Consider the following 16,426-nt stretch of genomic DNA (forward strand, 5'->3'; position numbering starts at 1 on the left):
GATAATTAAACCACATGAAATAGGTAATCTCATTATTGATCTCTATTAAGTCTGTCAGACTGACTCAAATCAAGAAAGTCAGAGCATCTGCATGCATGAAGTATTTTTTTTTTCTTGTAGCAAACTTAATGGTTACGTGAACGTGATGCCCGGTGGTCGGCTTGATAGGTCGGGTGAACAACATAAACAGAAAAAAGTGCTAGGAAAGGTAAAACTTTCAAGACTATAGTGTTCCATTTACTTTCGGTCTTTCTTTTAAATACTTGAAAGAATTTTCTGAGCGAGTTCTCATGGAGAGCCGAAAAATAGATACATGATAGGGAAAGGAAAATCAAACGTCTTAAGGTGTTACAAACATTTTGTTGTTTAAAAACGGCGTCAGAACTTTAGGAGAGAGAGAGAGACAGAGAGATTCTTCAGGTCTAAAGGGTTTTCCATTCAAAAACATCCGCATGGCTTACCTGAGTGAAAAGACCACGTTTATTTTTAGGAGACCCCTCCCCCCTCCCCACGTCAAATCAAAATTCCTTCAACGGACTTGTAACGTTGGCCCTACATCCCCGGTAAACTTATTATTTTTCGATATTTTGGAGAAACGGGTAAATTTTTTTTAGTCGGTTGCATTAGTTGAGGCGAATGGAGTGTTGCGCATAAAACAATCAATTGAATCATCAGAGAAATAGGCGATACGAAAACGCCTTTATCCATCTCTGATTAAAGAGCTTCCGATAGGGTCTTGATTTAAGTCTGGTAAGATAGCTGATACGTGCTGTTGAAAAGCCTATATGAGATATACATTTTAAGTGGTCGTAGTAATTAGAAAATGATAAAACCGTTTTGATTATGGTTACAACGGTATTTTTGGCTGTAATGGCTCTAGCTTTACAAGAGAAACTACGGCTGTGCTCAGAATAGATTGGAGTTCTCGTAGCCTACTAGCAGGATTGATTTATCCAGCGGGGATTCTCGCTACGGCGCAGTCGAAGTAATCAGCTTAATTGTCTGGCGCACCCCCTCGTAAATTAAAATACTTGGGTTAAGTCGGGACAACTTTGTGGTCCAATGTTGTTCATGTTGCTTTGCGAGGGGGCGTGCCAGACGATTAAGCTGTTTTATTTCTCATATGCCAGTAGGCCCTACATTAAAAATGAATTATAGCCTACAGCTTATATATATTACCCAAAAGTGTAGGTTATATATATATATTTAATAAGCAATATAAGCAATTTTAGTCTGTCCTTATGCAATTTTTGCCTTGTCTTGGATCCATTGTCGACGTTCAGAACACTTCTGGTAGGGCCTACCGTTTTCGTCTGCTGTGGTGTTACACTAAATATCCCTCATCCTTTCATTTTTAAGTTAACGATGTCTATCACCTCTCAATAACATCTAATAGGTATGGAATTCTCAGGAAAAAAGGTTATGTGTCATTAAATGCTTTCTATCATATTGACGTACATAATTTTATTCCACGATATACCAACTAAAGGAACACGTAGGAAGCTGATTGACGTACTTTCACAGCACATGCGTATTGATAGGTATCAGCCGGAAGTAAGATCCGCGTAGGCAAGTGCTGGCTGTTGTTCGGTCATATATGCAGTCTGACGTGAAGGAGGATGAAGTGGCGAACCTGTGTATCAGGAGCGATTCTGTCAGTATGCCTGGCAGTAACAGCATATGGAAAGCTTACACGCGCAGAACATTGGTCAGAGAAGCGGGTAAATATAAGTATATTGCTCGTGGCCGACATTTTTATACTTTTAGCAAGAGTTGAAAACTAAGTAGTAGTGCCTTGGCGATGTTTAACTTTATGTGTATTATGTATACAAGTTAACCAGACATGCTTTGAAATGCAGGTACCCCTTACATGCTATATATGTTGTATATACAGTTGTATACGTCTCTTATAGGCTGCTGGTATATCATAGATCATTGGCAGGATGTGGCCAGTGAAAGTTTGTTTTCTAACACCCTGTTGACTCCCTCTTATTTAAATATTTACTTGTCATCTAACATTAAAAATCATAAAAACGGTTTTGTTTGTTTGTTGGGGTATTTAATGAATTGTTAATGAATTGTCAAATTTTAATTTTTTTTTCACCAGACAACACATTTTGATATGGTTAAAGACCTATTCTAGACAAGTTATTTTTCTTTAATTTCTGCCTCTTAAATTATTTCAACAAGTGAGTGACAGAGCTGTGAAGGCTAACATCTTAGCCTTTTTATTTATTTTTTTTCGGTGTTCTTTCATTCTCTTCATTGTATTTAATCATTTGAGCAATGAATCAATGTTAGTTTTTTCATACAGTTATAGTTTTGAACTAAATTACAGAGCAAGGGTTTTACTTATTTATATTTGTTTTTGGTGAGGGGTTAAACTATATTTGGTATAATTAGACATTTGTGCAGTCAGTCCATATATATATTTAAGCATTAGTCACAGCATTAAAAAATAAAGCTCTGAAAAACTTGCCAATTTGGTATTACTGATGGTATTTCCTATTTTACACATTTATAATTATTTTAATGAGAAATCTGAAAATCTACTTATGGAACCCCGTCTGTTTAATACTTTTGGTAAATGGTTACAATTTTCCTTGTCATAGACCAAATAAGTAATTTTCATGTACCAGTTTGGTTGTGGGGACTATCTCAAGTCATTGGCAAGTCATTTGTGTTACATAAAAATAGGTATCAATACTTTGAAAAGTCTATTTATCTTTAAACTTTCAATATATATATATGTTTGATGAATCTAAAAAAACTTGTAAGTGTTCATTTTTAATAACTATGTAGAAATGAAATCAGTTGAATAGTTCTGAATGAATACTCTAAAAGTTATAAAAAATGGAATCTAGGTTAAGTACTCAATCTTTCTAATGGGGAAAATTGTAAAATTTGCTGATACTGTATTTTTAAATCATGAATTTTAAATATTAGAACATTTCTGTTGAGTGGTGGCAACAAAACTGAAAATTAGGCTACCCCTATAGTTCTATTTTACACAATAAAAGCACTAAAGTGCTTAATAGATTTATATTTTTCTTGATTTCAAAATTATTTATCTGAAAGATTAATTTTTCCCATTTAAAAGATAGATTCATTACAGTATTTTCAACACTTGTGGTAAGAGTGGGTGACCCTATGGATGGGAACATGATGGAGTCCTGGAATTTACTAGGATCACTGCCTGAGAACATGCATGATGACTGAAACAAACTTTTAATGTAATATTACTATACTGTGTAACGTGCCACCTAAACTGATACTAATTAGGAGGAAGTAGAATGCATTGTTTTTAATTTTCTAAATAAGGTTAATTTAGGACAAAACATTAATAGAACTCCAAAGAGGATATTCTATCTCTGTTTGGATAATGTTGTTGATTGAATTTGGAAAAGGGTTTTATTAACTGTGTTTGATTTCCATGTTGAAAGCTAACTGGAATGGTAATTGATTAATTGATAAATGCCTTGATCTTTAATTATAATAAAATTAAGTTATTTGGGAGTTAATGTACTGACTTTGAAATGTTTTGAAATCAATCAGTGTTTTCATGACAATCGGATCAAGGTCCTTTGACAGATCTAGATGAGAGCTATAATCGTTTTAAATTGACATATTCTACAGGCTACTTGAAAATAAATGTTGGTCCCAGACCTATCACCATGAAAAAAGAGAGAAACCCAATTTTTCTGATACTGCTTTACTTTTGAGAAAACCCGTTATATAGTATAATTTAATTTGACCTATTATCAAGCATCTGCCTTAGTTACTACTAGATGCATGTGATTAGTGGTGTGTTCTATAGCCTGAGAAAGTAGTGCTAAGTGAAACAAATGCTTAAATGTTGGAAATGTACAGTATCATGGTTACCAACCACCTGTTCAGGAAATCACACTCCGGTGAATAATAGAACACCTTCTAATTACCTGTTAGTGTGTCTCCGTCATTAGGAGCTAATGAATCTCTTACCATGGAAAATAAATACTATTGATTACTTGCCCTTCCTACCTGCTGCAATACCTACAACAAGATTATAGCATTTGAACAAGTAATAGAAGAAGAATAAATGATGCACTTCAACATAATACTGTATGCAGTGTGCAGTGTTTTTTCTTTAATTTTTCTGGGACAAATAAAGAAGCTTTCAACCTGTGAATATGACATTAGTATACTTATTGCAAAGTGTAGGGTTTGTAACTTGTTGTATGGTGTCTTGTGATTTTTCTCCCAAACAGCAAATACGGAATGGGTTTTCAGATCTACAATAAATAAGGCTAAAACTCTGAATGAAATAACAAAACAGATGTTATTTATCATATTTTATTTAAAAACCCTCTAAGAATTCTACCATTTAGATGCAGCAGCAGGTAGTATAATCCAGTTTCCCATAAGACTACAAAGATGTGTAATTCGCTGCAAAAATTATATTAATGATGTCAAAAAGGATGTCAGTAGGAAGGTTTTAATGAAGAAGACAAGAAGATTGATAACCAAGGATTTATGTAGTAGGAAATTCTTATTGTGTATACTTCAGAGGTCATTAATAAATATGCTCTTTGATTATAAGATCAAGAAATCAAAGTAATTTATATTGTTAGTTTTACACAAAAAGAAGAGCTGGTGCTTTGTTGTTGTCCTTAACTTAGAAGCTAAAAAGACTGCCAACGCTAACAATTTGTACTTGTTTTATGTTTTGACTTCTGTTGTTTTTTTTCTGTTCAAATTTTTCATGTGTATTATTTTCTAAATAGCACAATGAATAATGGAACAACCTGTATGATAAACTCTGATATTGGTAATCTTATCTAAGACACATTTCTAGTCGAGCTGTGACAGTTAAATTTAACACTTACTGTCTCAGCAGATGGCAAATTTGTAATTTTTTTTACCATTGGAAGCCAGGGTAATCTTTCAACTTTTCTGCCAACAAACCACCAGAAAAGTGACCACCAGGAAGCATTGATGAAAAAAGTCTTGTTTTAAGTACATACTGTAATAATAATAATAATAATAATAATAATAATAATAATTGAGGTTTATTTAATTCTTCAAAATATATGTTATATATTGAATGTACAGGTATATATATATAAATCAACAAACTCATACCTGGTTATTATGTATCGTTTTCCATTCTTATTCTTTCTCATCGCAGTGGCAGTCTGGGTTAACTGACACAATTACCAGTGCTACCATGTGACCGTCTTTTTTACCCCTACTTCAACCTCTATTATATGTGCTGAGTGCTTAGCAAGGAGACAGCAGACTATTTTCATGATGATCTTTGGTATGACCTGGACAGATGGAACTCACCACCTCCTTCACCCAAAACAAGCACACTTCCATTTAAGCCATGACTGGTCCAGTCATGTTTGTCACAGTAAGGGAGGTTTGTCAGAATTGTCCCTAAAATTAAACTTTTGAGGGCTGACTGCAACAAAGGGTCAAATGAAAGGTCAAATGAGATTAGAGGTCAGTGATGCCCGTGACCCAGGTGACCCAGGGACATCCTCACTGGAGACTTCTGAGACAAAATATGGAGGTTAATGTTGTGATCATTCCATCTGTTGAGATGGTAACTACCAGTACTTAGGGAGCATTCACATTGAGAAGAGCCGAGGTCTAGTAAGGCCGCAACCTAAATATGGCGGACCTACATGAAAGGAAGACTGCTAATCTTTTAACGGTCTCTCCGCCTCTCACACATCCCCCATGCAGTGTCCCTCGACCGGTTGATTTGAGCTGAGATTAAATTACTGTGCTCCTGCAGGGACGACGCTTGGTGAGGATTAACAGGATTAGCGGTCTTCCTTTCATGTAGGTCCTGCCATATTTAGGTTGGGGCCTTACTAGAACTCGGCACTTCTCAATGTGAATGCTTCCTTAGCTAAGGTGTCCCAAGTTGACTTAAAATACAACCAGACTGTTGAACTGCCTGGTCTCCAAGGAGAGTATATTGTTTCATTCATTGTGGAAAGAAGTTACTGTTTCCATGGCAAATGACATGGTGAATCTCTTGTTGCATGAACACTTCACTTATGCTTGGCATTTCAAAAGTGTGCAGAAAACACAGAAATCAATACACTTGAGAAATTAAAAGTTCATTATATGGCAAAATATACAATAATGGGGATTTATATAGATATAATCTCAGTGGTGATACAGTTATAGAAACAAGAGACTCATTAAGTTTCTGTAGATTTCAGAAATGATATTAAGAGTATTTAGTGTAATAGTAATGCTATACTTATTTTAGCTTTAGGCTTTCTTAGATGTTTAGTTCCACTCTTGGTTTGTAGTTTCTCAAGTACATATGGGCATTAAAAATTTTTAGCAATAAAGTTATTACTGGTGCTTAAAACATTAAGACTTTATTTGGCTTAAGCCTTTGAATGTGTAATAGCAGGTTATTTTAAGGATAGCAGTGGGTAAAGAACTTAAAAGAGTTTTGACATTCATTTTATGTACCACCTGTAAGCTGAGGCAAAGAGACAAACTTACATAAGCAATTATAACAAGTGTTTGTGTATGCATGATGATTTTTGCTGGGATCTGGAATGGCCATCTTAAACTGTACATGTCTTATTGTTGAGCTGTGATAAGGCAGACCTTTTTCTTAGTCATTCATTTATTAAAGCCGAAATTGTACCAAAAATGTGTTCCCATGTATTCTTGATAGCACATTGTTGATTCTACTGATATCCATAATACATGTAATTTCAGGCATGCTTCTGATAAGTGTTTTAATGGTGTGAAAGGGAAGACAATTTTCATATTTGAAATATTCATTTACTTTTGCTGGCTTGTTTTGTTCACGTTTCTTGTTGTCCTATATCCACTTTGTTTTTGATTTTCAGTTAAAGCATAAGCACAAATTACTGACATCAGAGAGGCTAAAAAGAGCAGCAGGGCTTGCCGACATAGATCTATTTAAACAGGAATTGAAGCCTTTTCTGAAAGTCAGAGTATCAGGCACACCTGCAAATGTTGAAGTTCAAGAAGTAAGCTATTTATTTGATTTTCATTTCTGTGTGTTTTCCAGTATTTTTCAAGGTGGTTATGATTATAGATATTTGTAGTTCTAAGCTCATACCTATTAACTATACTGTTAAACTGATAATTTTTTTTCAACAAAATTTTTTCATGGAAATAAGTTCCCAGACTGTTGACTTAACAAAAGGAAGATAATATCTTATAGCTTTCTTTAAAATATTTGGTTTACAATATGCCACTCCTTTTTAGTATCTCTAGTATCTAAGTGTAGGCATGGCTGAATTAAATCCACCTAACTTACCACATTTTTGCTATATTCAGATCTTGAGAGCCTCTCATTCAAACTACATATATTGATAAGAAAACAAAAGTGGATTTCCTTACTTTGTGTACACACTCGTATTAACTCGAGATAATTACGAACATATACACAGACTTCCAGTACTTTTAAGTTATTTATGAGTCCGTTGTATGTGTAGGAAAGAAATGTCTTTAGTTAAGAAGCAGTTCTATTTGAAAAAGGATTATTTAGAGGGATGAGGAAAAGAAAAAAAACTACTTTCCTTCACAAAGTTAATCTGGTTGTTTTGAAGTTATAATAAAAACAAACCATATTCTCATAATAGACTGTTTAATTTTATTTCATTAAATTTTGTGATGTTTTTTGATAGCATCATTTGTTCAGCAGTTGTGAGCATAAGGATATTGTAACCATTTATTATCATCCAGATACTGAAAATGAGTTTTTTTCTGGATATAATCATTCAATAATGCATTTGTCTTTGTGCTGATTTACAACAATGAAAAAACCCAATGGAAAAACTATCCATAAATGATAGAATTAACTGCAACTAGCAAATGTTTTAAGGGGTCAAATGAGGCACTGTCAGAATTATGTGGTTATTTTCCAAAGTGCTGTAATCTCTGAAAATGCTTTAGAAAGTGACAAAAATGTTTCACCCAAAAGATTGGCCTTGTAGTTTGTATCATCAGTGAGACTTCTATTTTCCTACAAGTTGAATTTGTCGAGTATTGTAAAAACCCTAATTTGATCACTAGCAAAAAAAGCAGCGATCTTCTCTCTCAAATTCTAAGGGACCATCTTCAATTACATTTGCATTGTAGTACGTAATTTTCTCGCATCTTTACATATAATTTACCAACACACAGGGATAATTAAAAAGCAATGGGGAATTGGCACATACAGTTCTGTTCAGGATATCACTTAGACGGCTATTTGATACAGGGGGAAGACCAGTTAGATATCCAATAAAGGTTTATTAAGAGAAATGTATAGGGAAGACTGGACTGCCAGTTTTGGCTTGAATTAAGTTTAGAACGAGTGATAATATCAAAGTCTTGCAAAAGTTTGAAGCTTTTATTATTATTTTAAAATATTGATGAGAATATAGATGTTTTCTTTTATGTTTACCAGCACATCAAGTCTCGTATGTCTAGCCTTGGATGGCAGGTGGAAGAAGATTCTTTTGTGGACACAACACCATACGAAGATAAAAACTTCAACAACATTATTGCAACATACAATCCCCAAGCCAGGCGGAGACTTGTATTAGCATGTCATTTTGATTCTAAGTATTTTCCAAACGCACACTTTATTGCTGCAACTGACTCAGCTGTGCCCTGTGCAATGATGATACATTTGGCTGATTCACTGAAGGAACTGCTAAAAAAAGGCAGTGGGGATGGTGTGAGTGTTTCCCATCAGTGTCATTTCTGTATATCAGTCCTGACATGTTTAGTTTTATCTTACATTGTTTTTGCACATCACTAAATGTAATCATGATAATTAATTGCTTTTTAAGTCTGTACAAGGTTACTTTGTTCAACCCACCCAAGAGTATCAAGAGTATTTGTGGCCGCCAGCTAATTAATTGATCTTTTTTCATTAAATCAAAGGATTATCAAAAGCTTTTTTTGTCGTTGTTCAGATCTTTGTTGATCATTTTTTAAAACTGAATCAGTATTCTTCTACTGTCAAGGTTAAAGGGATAATAACTCTTCGTATGAGACCTATATTTCACAATAAAAACCTTGTGAATAACTCATAGAAATATAATATATTCTGTTTTACCATAAAAACAGCAGTTATAGCTTTTATTCTGATATTTGAACTTGTCTTTAGACCACGTGACTTCCATTGATGTCTATACTATGTTAAAATCTCTTAAGAGATTTTAACAAAAAACCAAACTTTTTAGAAAAAAACCAGGGACTAACTTTGAATGTAAAAATGGATTCATTAACCATTGGTAAGTATGGGAAAATTGTTGTTTACTCCAGGAAAATTCATTTTTTGGCCGAAACGAAGAGTTATTATTGCTTTAATGTACTTTAAAACATTTGTTCCACCTTTCAGGCAAAAGATATATCATTGCAGCTTATATTTTTTGATGGCGAAGAAGCTTTTAAACATTGGACCAGCACAGACTCGATTTATGGTGCTAGGCACTTAGCTGCCAAGTTAGAAAACACCAAATTCCCTGCGGAATCCTCAGACAATTTCAACACAAATGAATTGCACAGGATGGTAGGTATAATTTACAACATAATCTATAGATTCAAATGATCTGTTAAATGTTACTTAAGGTGTGAGTTTTTCCAAAAGCAATAATTGTTACTAGTACCTCATTTGGGTGTTTCTCTAGGCTGGCATTTTTTTTTTTTTTTCAATCAGCAATTCTTTAAAAAATTTAGATTCATTTGAATTCTGTTGTGATCATCATTCTCTCTTCAGCTGATTTCCTCTCTTATCCTCCCTAATTTTATTTGCTAACATAATTACATCTAAAAATATGCACCCAAGAGCCATCACAATTCCCGGCAGGGGCTGGGGTGGGGTATTTCGTTGTTGAATTTAGATGTGTTGTTTTCTGTTGCAAATATCAGTGTGTTAAATCTGCCTTGATAAACCACTGACTGTACATGTAACAGTCTTGTGACATAAATAATTCAAACCGATCAACCTACATAATGTCTTGAATGTCATGCCAATAACAAAGCGTTTCTCATGTTATTTTAGAATCTCTGATATAGCCAATTATCCAAACATTTTCTGTTCTGGTAAAGGTCTTTTTTGACGTGTTTTCTTGGGTTTCATTCAACGTTTTTATAGAGTGTCTAAATAAGAAAAATTGAAAATATTTTTTCTAGAAGATATGTAAGATAAAGGGATCATGTATTGAATATATCTAATCTTCAAATAATGTATTTATGCTGATTGTTTTAATGTTTAATCCCTGGTGTGAGGGTGATAATATAACATCATGTTTTGTTTTCCAGAGATCTGCATATTATCTATTCAGTTGACAGACTAACTGCCACATATATTTATTTCTCCCTTTAAATATCCTTCACATCAATTTGAACAGAAAAGCGGAAGATATTAGAAAAAAAAAAATTCTCCTCAATAGCGTATTTATGTAAGAGGGTTCCATTACCATGGAGTTTACAGGCTCTCAATGGATGGCAGTATAAGTTAGAATGCCACTGATTGATGAAGATTTTTTGTCAAATAATTAGTCATTCACTAGACAATAAGTCTTGATTGAAAACTGCTAGGCCTGTCATTTATCATACTTGTACTCTGAAATTACTCTAAGGCGGCATTCACATCGAGAAGAGCCGAGGCTCTACAAAGCCGAGAACTAAATATGGCGGACGTACATGAAAGGAGAACTGCACCGTACATGAAAGGAAAACCGCCTAATCTTTTAATAGTCTCTCCTCCTCTCACACGCCTCCCTTCGCGTCGTCCCAATGGTACCGAGATTTAATGACTGTACCCCCACAGAGACGAAGGGTGGGGAGGCGTGTGAGAGGCGGAGAGACCATTAAAGGATTGGCGGTTTTCCTTCTATGTACGTCCGACATATTTAGTTCTCGGCTTTGTAGAGCCTCGGCTCTTCTCGATGTGAATGCGGCCTAAGGGACCATTCCCAGACCCTATCATACTAACTACGGATTGATCTATCTATGAGGGGATTCTCGCTAAATTGCAATCAACTTTGATGTCTGTTACGCCTACTGAAGCTGCTAGGGGGTAATTAATTTAGCAGATTCAGTAGGCATGACAGACTTTTAAACCGCTTAAGCTGAAAGCAATTTAGCGAGAAACCCCTCTTAGATGGATCCATCTTGTTAGATCGATCTAGGTATGGGAACCAAGTCTAAATAGTATTTATTTCTGGAGGGTAGTATGCAGTACAGTAGTGAAGTAGATGATAATCATATATTGAGAGGCTGATATCCCAGCCTATCTTAATGCTAAGTCATTTTCCTTTTCTGAATCTGATACCTAGCACCACTTGTTACTTTTAGTTTTCCTTTATAGGCAATTATAGGAGCCCTATACAACATTTTACACAAAAAAATGTGTACTGTCAGGCTCTTTAAGCCTTCCTAGTTAGACATCTCTCATCTTTCTCTACCAATGTCATCATGTTGCATGCATGAGTTTTGATGAGCTGTGATCATCTAGAATCAGGTATTGTTTGCCAGCCATGCATGTAGCCTGGTCGGGACTAATTGGATCCTAATGTCGCTGGTTCTAATCCGATTTCTCTGGAGGGTCCCCCTGGGTTTTGCATATAGTGATTCACTTATTTAAATGGCTGGCTTAATGTCAGCAATAGTGTCTACTCTAATAGATCTTTTGTTTGATGATGGAGCCAAGAGCATCATGCTTTGAATGAAGTTTTATTGTGGCAAATATGGAGCAAAACTGTTAAAGAATGGGGTATATATGTGATATATAAAAAAATTAACTGCAAATATCCACATCTTCAGCAACTACATAGCATGTACTCAGTAACCCTTAAAATATTGAGAACACAATCTTCAAAGCATTGCCATTCATTGTGTTTTTATCACAGTTCATTTATGTCAAGTTTGTGCTTATTTCACATCAAATATATCAGTATAAAATAAATTTTGTTTTTAGGATGTGATGGTACTGTTGGACCTGATAGGAGCCCCAAATCCAAAATTTCACAGTTGGTTCCAGAACACACAAAAATTATTTGAAAGGTTAAGTAGAATAGGTAAGTATGAAGACTTCAATAACAACAAAGAATAGAAAACAATGGGGTTTTTGTTTACCTATTGAGTGTGACTTGTAGATGTCTGCAGTTTCTCTTTAACACTCCCAGGCTCTGGAAATTGGACATGGCATTCTTGAAGATAAGAGCCATAGTAATAAGACTGACTACATGTGTTAATCAATGGAAGCAGTGCACAGGGTCATCATTTAGGTATCATTTTCATTATTTCTAGAGAATCACTGACTACAGGAAATTGAGATTTGCTTTTTATTGATTAATCATACCAATGGTTTATATCAGAGGTAATCTAGACACCTGATGTTTATTAACCTAAGACATAATTGAAATTTCTCTCTGAACTATGCAGTTAGCAAGGCAAAGGCATGGAGAGAAATAATTGGATGTCTGATGATAGGCCTTCAATGACTTCCTTTTTATCCTTTGAAAAGACTAGGATGGTGTGGCTGTAGCCCACATAGATTGGATTCTATGAATCGCTCTAAATGTTCACTAGAACTTGAAAGGCTTGGCATTTGTTTGTTCTTGTATATTATATGGCTGATTTTTTTTGTTGAGAGAAGGTAAGTTTTGAATAGATTTCTTGAAATGACACACATTTTTTGTTATTTCAGAGTCCGATTTAATGAAGGAAGGCCAAATCCCTACTCATGACCCTTACTTTTCCAAAACACCTCTCAGTTATAATGCTGGCATAGAGGATGACCACATACCATTTTTAAGAAAGAGTAAGTATAACCAAGGGGACACCAGGGCTTGGCAGCACCCCCCACCCCCCCACCCCCCACCCCCTTACAATGTATACTACTAACAAAGTGATTCCTCATAGGGTAATTGGCTCAGCATTTTGATGGAGACTGATAAATCTGTCTGACATGCCAGTTTCAGGTTCCTACTTTACATATGTACTGTGTGTAGTGCCTTTAGAGCAGGCACCCAAACAAATTGGACTGTTCCATTGTACTGCCCTCTGCTGTCTTCTGGTTTCTAGGCCCTAGCCCTTAGCTTTCCATATTTTGTGGTCCAAGTTACTGATGACTTCTTATTGGTAAATCATATTTCCTTCGAGGGTCATTAGGACATTGTGTTTTCCATCATTAATCGAAAATTAAGGAAGGGATTGCAATGAAACCAGTAACTCAAAAAGAAATGCATGTTTCCTCTAGACAAAGAGAATTAGTTTATCAAAAATTATTAAGATTATTATTAAGTAACTTTTAAAAGTATAATGTATATATTAAAAAATTTCCCAAAGTCATATCATCTATGTCTACATACCCTGCAAAACCACTAATCTTTTCCAATTCAAACCTTAAAATCTATAAAGACGAGAAACTATGACACATGAATAGACGCTGTTTTGTTGATAGATGATTGAATAGAAGTGCTGATGGCAATTTTTTCTGAAAATATATTCCCTAAGAATTTAAGCATTTATTCCTAATTTTAGTGATCAAAGTTAGATAACCCCATCGGGTTCCCTACAATCAATACTTAATATTACAACTTGGATGTAATTACTGAAACAAATTGAAAGAGACAAAATTCTAGGTTTTGGGAATATGTCAAGCTACTAAGTTCATTTCAACTTTCTGTGCACTCTTTTTGTACCTGCTGATTAGCTTTGTAATGTTACATTAATATTGAAGTAATTTTATGTCAAGCAACAATTTTATCATAAAAGTAGTTCTTTAATAATATAATGTAAAATTCAAAGGCACCAAAAAGAAAAATGTTAGTCATATGGGAAATGATATGAGTGGTTTCCCATTACATTCCCATTAAGAAAATTGCCTGATGCACTGGAAATTACCAACAAAGTATTCAACCTGATGCTATTTGGGCTCATGTACAAGTATCATGTTACATTTTGCTCTACATAGAATTTATCCCCTGAGTACAAGAAGTTTGTTTGTAGCTGCACCACAGTTTCTGCAGAATTGTATAGTTTTACCTGTTTCCACACATCTAACAAATTTACATGCAACCCACAGATATTTTACTCTCCGGCCATGAGTAGTCTGGTACAAAATTATTGTTTCGCATACTCGTACCTTAATTTTGTATACTATTTTAGAAGCCCCTGATAAGAGGGTGAAGATATTCTGCACTGGCAGATAATACCAAGGTTTTCTGTTTCTTCAAATATAGACAGGTTTCCGATGGTCTGTTGACATTGACTGAAAAATATATTTTTGACAAAGTTGTTTTCATAAGATTTTAATGAGGAAGTCTATTGAAAAGGTTAGGCCAATAGCACTGTGCCTAATCACCAATTTAATTGTGTATTTGTGCCCATGAACCTTTATCTTCATTTCTGCTATTTCTTTCAGATGTGCCAATTCTCCATTTGATCTGCTACCCATTTCCTAGTGTGTGGCATAAGCCATCTGATGATGAAAGTGCTCTGGACTACACTACCATTGATAACTTAAATAAAATACTTCAAGTTTTTGTGCTACAGTACCTACACTTAAAGCCTTAAAACATGTTTATTAACACTTGCCATTGTATTTAGCTTTAAAGCATTTAGAATGTTGGGAAACTGGTTTTTGTAGGTTTATTTGTCATGATAGAAATGCCATTACCAAGAATGAAGTTTTGCCTGTTGGAATATTGATCTGGTCTTTGAAATGCACTCGCTTAATTAGTGCACACTGGGCATCATAATACGTTACAAGTACCTCGAACGTTTCACAACAAAGGCAAGATGTATAGCCTCTGCTCCTCATTGATTTTTATGTTTTGTGGGTTCATTCATTCCCAGCTTCTAACTTCCAAGCAAACATGTCTATTGTGGCATCATAAAGTGTGTGGTTTTCATGGCAACCTAATTAGTTTTGTTAGATCTTGTTGTGTTCAGTCAGATGTCATGTCATTTAGTTCCAGGAATTCAGTTTCCAAGCAGGTTAATTTTTTGTTGAATTGCCGAAATGCCTATAAAGTTAATCAATAGAAATCGCATGTTTCATCTCTGTTTTGATGTAGTTTGACAAATTCTTATATCTTCTTACCTTTTGGTTGCCAAGCACAGGTACAGAAACTCATCTATGCACGTCACAATGAAAAGTGATGACAGGGTATTTTCAGATTTTTAAATGTTTATATATATCTTTAAGACTACAAGCTTAATTGGATGTTTCATTATCATTTTTCTTTCTTTTGATGAGGGACGTACGTGCATAGCAGCCTTATGGTTGTGTTATATGTAGCGCTTAGTTGAAATATGAAATGTTGAAAATAACTCAGTTTTCATGGATTTTAGCAGTTAAAATATTTTTGGTAGGCTATCACGATAAATACTAAGTACATATTGTTAGAGCATGTTTCTGAAACTACGTTTGAAAGAAAAATTTGGTCTCTCAAATTATTGTTGAGGAAATATATGGCCATGTATAGATTTTTTGTTTCTAATTGCCAAATTTCAAAGCAAAAATTCAGGGACCATGAATGTGATTTGCACATAAAAATATTCATGTTTATGTTAGGTATTAGTATCTATGGTTATCGATTTGTAAGTAGAAAATTATCAGGGCGCCAAAAAAATTGTGTATAATTGTTATTGATTTTTAGCAACCAACACCCACAAACGGTCACTTTTAAGATGGAAGTCGGTTGTTATTTATGTATTTATTTATTTATTTAGTTTGTCAAAATAAAGCGAGTTGTTATGTATGAAAACCATCTGAGGATGTATGAAATATTTTCAATTGCTATGGATTAGCAGATGCAAAATTACGCACAAATCTCCTCAGTAAAGGTGCGTTTCTAGTGAAGGTAACACGACCTAACTCAACAGACCGCCCGATTACGCTCACCTTGCCACTGGAAGTTCTGGTTTGCCTCTCTGTAGCACGGATACACGTCATCAGCGGCAGGGCTTCGCTGTCTCAGTTGAAGGACACAGTTACAGGAGTTGGCACACCTTTTCTAGAGACGTGACGGAAGAATTTCGTGCCAAGCGAAACGGAAAGATTGATGGAGGAAATAATTTTGTTTTGTCATGCAGAGAAAGCATCGAAAACGCTATCAAAATAAGTGTATAGATACTTCGTTCACAACTTCTTATTTGCTTGTAAAGGTTAGTACCTTGCGGGAAAAACGCCTGTGGGCAAACTTAAGGTTGGGGCTTCATTAGTATCAGCGCTTTAATTTACCATTCTTAATTCGAGTTGATATTTCAGAAGCAATGATTATGAATTTATAGATTTATGGAAAAAAAGCGTGGCAATGAAATGCCATTTTAACATGTTTTAAGTGAGGCTAAAAGCAGTATTGATTGTTGTGGATTGACTGATGTTGAGCTCATTTCCTTGCTTTTAATAAAACATTTAGTTTTGCAA

The 16,426-nt window shown here is 34.7% G+C and overlaps 1 protein-coding gene across 1 annotated transcript; it reads left to right on the forward strand.

Annotated features, from left to right (window-relative positions):
* The first annotated feature begins 1,533 nt into the window (after positions 1–1,533).
* Positions 1,534–16,426, forward strand: LOC106179936 (glutaminyl-peptide cyclotransferase). Its single transcript, XM_087004996.1, has 7 exons — positions 1,534–1,721; positions 6,870–7,013; positions 8,441–8,713; positions 9,383–9,553; positions 11,966–12,065; positions 12,698–12,811; positions 14,417–16,426. Exons 1-7 carry the CDS (start codon positions 1,620–1,622, stop codon positions 14,566–14,568), a joined length of 1,056 nt encoding a protein of 351 aa, XP_086861122.1. The 5' UTR covers positions 1,534–1,619; the 3' UTR covers positions 14,569–16,426.

The sequence above is a fragment of the Lingula anatina genome, chromosome 2 (genome assembly GCF_051362555.1).
Source record: "Lingula anatina isolate TDL-2025a chromosome 2, LinAna3.0, whole genome shotgun sequence".
NCBI lineage: Eukaryota > Metazoa > Brachiopoda > Lingulata > Lingulida > Lingulidae > Lingula > Lingula anatina.